Here is a 7,500-nt window from a genome sequence, read left to right on the forward strand (position 1 = left end):
ACAGGAACAATGTTGGTCCTTTTGGTTCCTGATTGATGTTGGCTTTACTGCAAGAGTGTCTGTCTGTCTGTCTGTCTGTCTGTCTGTCTGTCTGTCTGTCTGTCTGCGTGTACCTGTCACCAGGCTGTCCTGACAACAACACAGGATCATCTTTCTGTATGTTATTAAACATACATAAAGATAATCCTAAAGGCTCTGTAAATGTAGCGCTCTGCTGCTGCCAGAGGCGGCGCTATAGAGGGATTTGGGGGTGATTGAGCACCCTCCAAGAAGGCAGCCCCCCCCCCCCCCCCCCCCCCCCCAACTTGTAGACTACAGTGCAGCATGTCTATGTACTGTATGGTATGTACAATCAATGTGGATGGTTCTTCTGATGTGATGCTGATATGGAGCTAATGACCAACAGCTGTGAGGTTTCTGTCACTGACTGTATACACTGTAGACTACAGTGTATACACTGTATACACTATAGACCCAGGGTCTTCAACAGGGGGTCCGGGACCCCTAGGGGGTCCTCAGAGTTACAACAGGGGGTCTGCCATTTTTTTTGTGTGATATGATTTATTTTTTCGCATAAACCACTTGAACCCCAGCATCCCTTTGCTGAGGAGAACTTTAGCCAAACATAGCAGATCTACAAGCTCACAACGCCTCGCAGTGAGCTTGTAGATCTGCTATGTTTGGCAAAGAGTTATAGGTGTAGAGGGAAAAAAGAGCAGACAAAGTAAAAAAAAAACACTATTTTATACAATATAGAGGGGGTCCCTGCTTCATCTCTCTCTCAGCTAAGGGGTCCTTGGCCTTAAAAGGTTGAAGACCCCTGGTGTAGACTACAGTGTGCGTGTTCCATAGACTGTATGTGTTCATATAGTCATATAGTGACTGTATGTGTGACTGTATGTGTTCATATAGTCATATAGTGACTGTATGTGTGACTGTATGTGTTCATATAGTCATATAGTGACTGTATGTGTGACTGTATGTGCGTTCATATGGTGACCTCTCTTTACTCTCAGGTGTTCCAGAGGCATACTGTATTAAACTGTTCACCCTGATGACAAGATGAATTGTTTGTGGATTTCCTGTGATTATGAGGAGACACTGAGCTATGGGTGTGTTTACATAGAATCTGATAACATGACAGTTTGATGTAGGCTCTATTTCAAACTACTTCTCTTTAACTCTGTGTAGTTTCAACCCTCTGATCCTTCCTGGGGAAACAGTGACAGACCTTACAGCAGACACTGCAGTAAAAGGTCAGCAAGATGCAGGTGTCACAAGTCTGCAGATACTTTTAACCCATTAAGACCAGGAACGCATCTGTGTCATTGTTACATTTCTTTGGCTATTCAAAAATCATTAACATTTGTGCAAATCTATGAAAAAAAAAATGTTTGAACTCAAATCTTTGCTTCTGGGGGGTCCCTGGAACAAAATATTTTGAGATGGGGGGTCCGCGGCCAAATACATATCATTTTGGGTGGTCCTTGACATGAAAAAAGTTTGAGAACCACTGATTATAGGTTATAGCAGAAAACTGTTAGGATGTGTAGAACATATTTGTAGAATCCCCCAGAAGCAAAGATTTTAGGTACACATGTAAACATATATACATGTATTCAAAGAGTTGCACACATTTTCTACAAGATCTACAAGCCGCGCTGCGAGCTTGTAGATCTGCTATTTTTTAATAGCGAAAGAAATGTAAATGATACAGATGCGTTCCCGGTCTTATGGGTTAAAGGACAACTTTGTTTTTTTACAACCAAGGTTTATGTTTTAGATTGCAATTAAAGTAAATAAAAAATGAATGTTAAAAAATAAAAATGTACAGCTTTCTATAGTTCAAGCAATTTTCACTATCTTTTTTTACAGTGGGGGGGGGGGGGGGCATTCAGTCCGGTGACTAAATATGTATTTTTTTACACAATAACCCTGTGTTTTCTTTATTATTATTTACAGTAGCTCTTCCATCCCCCAATAATTCACATCTGGCCATCAAAGACCACATGGACCTTTTTTATTGTGTAAAAAAGACATATTTAGCCACCGGACAGAATGCCCCCGCCTAGAGCCATATGAAATCCGTGTTAACGGAATCGCGGACGGAATCGCGGAAATGACCAATAAAAATGGAATTGGAATAAAACACGGAATATTGCAGCATTTGGAAAATAAAAAAAAATCGCGGTAATTTTTTTTTTTTTACCGCGATTTTTTACAAATCCACGGGACACCACCATTTTGCATGGCCACATCCTACTTTATAAACAGTAAAATCCACGTAGAAATAGTCTTAGAAAGACGATAGAAACAATAATACATGGGCGACGCCATTTTGCGCATGCTCAGACCGAATTAGACCGAATTATTTTGGGAACATTTTTGCGTATAACACAACAGGGGCCATGTATGGACTGTTATATCTTGAACATTTATTCATTTCCACTTACCAGACACTTTTTTAATGGTAAAAATGAGCATAAAAAGCAAAATACAGAATTCCGAAATATTAAAATGGAAAAAACAGAATTTGGGAAAAAATAAAACGGAATTGGGAAAAAAATAAAACGGATTTCATATGGCTCTACCCCCGCCCACTGTAAAAAAAAGATCGCGAAAATTGCTAAAACTATAGAAAGCAGTAAATGAAAAAAAAAATCACACTCATCTTTTATTTACTTTAATTACAAGCTAAAATATAAACAAAAAAAAAACAAAGTTGTCCTTTAACTCATATCTGGCCAGGTGGTCTAGTCTGGTTCTCTTTGCAGGAGAAGACAACATCAGTCACACAGGAACCCACAGAAACAACAGGTTTCCTGACAGACAGAGAAACCTCCAGGCTTTAAGGTTTCACTACGTTTACAGACAGAGAGCCCCAGAGGCTGACTCTGTTGCTGTGCATCCAGCGCTGCCAGATATAGCGAGAGAAACAAGCAACCAGGCCTATGAAAACAGAACCAAGAGACGCAACTAGGGGCCATATGACCACAAAAAAAACACACACAACTATTTGAAAATATCAGATATACAAGCTCACAGACGCGTTGTGAGCTTGTAGATCTGATATTTTCAAAAACATCTAGAAGAAATTTGACAGATTTGTAATATTTTTGGCACAAAATATTTTACGATGGGGGTGGTCCGTGGACAAATACATATTAACTTACTTAGGGGTCCTTGGCATGAACAATGTTAGGACACAAGCCTAAATAAGCAACTACTCTTTAGAAACAAGCCCAAAACACTGCAACCCGCAAACTACCAAAATTTACAAGAGAAAAATAAGCCCAAATTCGCTTATAAATAAGCGGACATGGCAACACTGATACCGCCTTATTTTATCTCCACTGCCATGTGGCTGTGTTTACAAAGCCTATAAAAGCCAAACAGAAATGTCATTATTATTCATAATGTTCCATAATGTTCAAGGACAGAAACGCAATTAAATCATTAATTGTTCATTATTTGAGCATCAATTAATCGTCAAGTAAAAATGTATAATCATGACAGTCTTTAGTGACAATAAAGTTATTTACACTGTAAACCTGGCATGTGACAATAAAGGTATTTACACTGTAAACCATCATGTGACAATAAAGTTATTTACACTGTAAACCATCATGTGACAATAAAGTTATTTACACTGTAAACCTGTCATGTGACAATAAAGATGTGATTGTGATTGGGTCATAGGACCATATTATGGCTACCAGTGGTTCTCTAAGTGGGGTCCGGGACCCCCAGGGGTCCTTGGAGGGGTACCAGGGGGTCCCCAGCAAAATTAGTTAATATAGAGTCACAATCATTTTAACCACTTTAAGCATATTTTATACTTTGGGCTATTCAAAAATAGCAGATCTACAAGCCCATAGCACGGCACCAAGTGCCGTGCTATGGGCTTGTAGATCTGCTATTTTTGAAAAATCCCTGGCACAAAATATTTTTGAGATGCGGGGGGGTCCCCAGCCAAATACATATCATTTTGGGGGCCTTTGACACAAAACAGTTGGAGAACCACTGAGTGCATGACTACCAGAGATTCTCCAACCTTTTAGCTCAGGATCCAGAAGAGAAATGAGTCAGCATCAGGTTTTATAATGTTCTATATGGTCAGTTTGTGTTAACGTGATAAAACAATAACTGTGAGAGCTGTGTCACTGTACAATGCAAGTCTATGAGGACCAATATTTAAATATACATTTATAATCAACACAACAGATCAACTATTGAAGCTATTTCATTCATATCTGTAGTTACATCAAAGCAAGACAACCCACACCTCTAGCAAGTAGCAACATGCACTATATCAGGGTTTTTTAACTGATTGTGAACCAGGGACCACGAACCCTGATTAAGAATCAACCTGGGGACCACTGTTGTGTTGGGTGAGATTAGAGCTACAGTAAGATTAGTGCTTTGCTAACACTTGCTACTGTATGCATGCATCCCATGATACATCCCACTGTTTCTCAACCAGTGGTCCATGGACCACACAGACACATGCAACCATATGAACACATTTCCTAATAATGATGACTACTCCATCAAGCAATCCGGTACAACTTCCCCTTCTTTAGATTCTAACGACCTTTTCTGTGGAATTTCTGACCTCCGACTTCTCAGAAACTGAATAACATTGACAAGAAGAAAAAAACACATTGCAACATGGTCATGGACCACATGCAATACCTTCAGGGACCACAAGTGGTCCACAGACCACCTGTTGAAAACCCCTGCACTATAGCCCCCTTAACAGACGACATCACACTGATAAGAAGCAGTATGCGTGCAACCAGTATGCGCTCAATGAAACCTATTCTGTCAGGTCTAGCTAGGACACGCCTCACTAGCCAACACACAAGAGGGGGTTGGGGTTAGAGGGGGTTGGGGTTAGTCTGTAATTCTGAGAGTGTTACACATGGAACCAAATGGTCCATTTGGTTCCATGTGTAACACTCTCAGAGACAGAGTTACAAAGGGATAAAACAATGATTAAGGATAGTGATTTAACTCTGAGCAGGTCTCCTACAAAAGGAAGCAAATGGACCCTGGTTGTCTGCTTGTAGGTTAGTTGCGCGCTTATTCTCGGCGCGCAACACCGACACTCGTCCGTCATGGATGAACTCCAACCTGGTCTTTGCACTTTCTCTATTTACAACCCGTACGTCTACATAAACGTTCACATTTCACATATAAAGTGCTGAACTCATGGCCACGGATGTTATGATTATGTACGTGACCTCAGATGTACCCGTATATTCCGTGTTGTTCCATAAAAAGCATTTGAATCCGATCGGTGGCCATTTCTTTGAAACGTTCTCCATATGCTTTCACCTACGCAACCCTATCGGTTGGTAGGTGTATTGCACTCCTCTGATAAATTATAACTATGAGAAAATGGCCACCAATCGGATTAAAATGCTTTTTATTGAGCAATATGGAAGATACGGTTACTTCTGAGGACCCGTATATAATTATAACATATGTGGCCATAGGGTAAACACTTAATATGTGAAATATGAACCTTTATGTGGATGTAAGGACCATGAATGGAGAAAGTGCAAACACCAGGTTGAAGTTTCGTCATGACTGACAGTCATGATAATGTCAACCAGCCAGCATGGGCGTTATGAACCGAAACCAGCAGCTTTCTGTGTGGAAGTGATTACACAATATAATATATATATATATATATATATATATATATATACACAATATAATAACTGACACCTGACATGATGCTGTCTGTCTGTCTGTTAGTCAACAGACAGACAGACAGACAGACAGTTGTCACAGTGCGTTAGTTCACAGACCTTTAACTTTATGTAATGAATAAATGAATGAGAACTGGTTTAGCATTAAACCAGAGACAGCAACGCCTACACGAATCTCTCTCTCTCTCTCTCTCTCTCTCTCTCTCTCTCTCTCTCTCTCTCTCTCTCTCTCTCTCTCTCTCTCTCTCTCTCTCTCTCTCTCAGCAGGTTTAATAGGCTTAACACCTGTATAAAACAGATGTAATAATACAGTTAAATGATAAAGAGACTTACATTATCCATGGTGGATATGGACACAGCAGAGCTCCAGCTGATCAGGTGAATGGATTCCTCTCTCTCTCTCTCTCTCTCTCTCTCTCTCTCTCCTGGTTTGGTGCAGCAGAGCAACACTCTCCTCTAAACAATAATGAATAATTCTCCTCAATAAACAACAATGTGTTGCTTGTATCCTTTAAAAGTCACTGACGGTGGTTTTATCTCCGTGGGTTTGTTTGGTAAAATGAATGTGTACAAACACACAAACAAACAAACTAAACTACACACACACACACACACACACAACTTCCTGACTGTGTGACACTCCTGCACAGGCCACGCCCTCTTACCTGCCTGGGCCGTGACGTCATAGGCCGCGCCCTCTTACCTGCTGGAGTCAAGTTACATGTTGTTACATGTTGATTCTATTTAGAGCAATATTTATACAACAACAAATTATACATTTATTTGGCTGTTCAAAAATAGCAGATCTACAAGCTCATATCGTGGCACAGAGTACCGCGCTATGAGCTTGTAGAACTGCTATATTTGATCAATTCTGAAAATGTAACTCAAATTTGTACATTTGTAACTCAAATCTTTGCTTCTGGGGGTCCCTGGAACAAAATATTTTTGAGATGAGGGTCCGTGTGCACATACATATCATTTTGGAGGTCCTTGACATTAAATCAGGGGTCTTCAGCAGGGGGTCCGGGACCCCTAGGGGGTCCTCAGAGTTACTACAGGGGGTCCGCCAAATTTTGGTGTGATATGTTTGTTTTGTTTTTTTAACGACTTGAACCCTAGCATCCCTTTTCTGAGGAGAACTTTAGCCAAAAATAGCAGATCTACAAGCTCATAACGCCTCGCATCGCGAGGCATCGCGAGGCGTATTTTTGGCAAAGAGGTTTTGGCTTTAGAGGGAAAAAAGAGCTAACCAAGTAAAATAAAAAGGTTAATCTGAAACACAATTTTATACAATATAGAGGGGGGTCCCTGCTTCATCTCTCTCTCAGCTAAGGGGTCCTTGGCCCGAAAAGGTTGAAGACCCCTGCATTAAATAGTTTGAGCAGTGTTGTTTTACATTCTTTTGCCTAATACACATTTCAATCAATTTAAAAAAAAAAGCAGCACTGATATATAACAACACAGTTTTTTTCAGAAAACTGGATTTAGAAGAGATTTGTAGAATCGGCTTCAGGTCTAAAGGGTTAAAGGCATCAAAAGACACACAGAGCCCAATAAACACATTAAAAATGACATTTGAAAAAATAATAAAAATACGACTTACAGTGTAACACAATAATAACCACAATATCATCATCATCCATAAAAGCAAGACGATGGAAAACGATGAATCAGAAAAAAAAATGATTTATGTTTTATTATTCAAAGTGGTTTCACAACATGTCTGCATGACATGTATGTACAATACATGCAGCAACAATATTTAGTTTTATCATTG

At 39.9% G+C, this 7,500-nt stretch overlaps 1 protein-coding gene across 1 annotated transcript in view; it reads right to left on the bottom strand.

Annotated features, from left to right (window-relative positions):
* The window catches only part of st14 (ST14 transmembrane serine protease matriptase), a gene marked incomplete at its 3' end in the record, with an annotated part of 55,369 nt that extends 49,017 nt beyond the window's left edge, over positions 1 to 6,352 (bottom strand). Inside the window, exon 1 of the mRNA XM_084048653.1 lies at positions 6,054 to 6,352. Coding sequence (XP_083904779.1) covers positions 6,054 to 6,062 — 9 coding nt within the window. The 5' untranslated portion in view covers positions 6,063 to 6,352. The remainder of the gene's footprint in view (positions 1 to 6,053) is intronic.
* Positions 6,353 to 7,500: the final 1,148 nt, after the last annotated feature.

The sequence above is a fragment of the Gymnoscopelus microlampas genome (assembly GCF_963454915.1).
Source record: "Gymnoscopelus microlampas genome assembly, chromosome: 3".
Classification (NCBI taxonomy): Eukaryota; Metazoa; Chordata; class Actinopteri; order Myctophiformes; family Myctophidae; genus Gymnoscopelus; species Gymnoscopelus microlampas.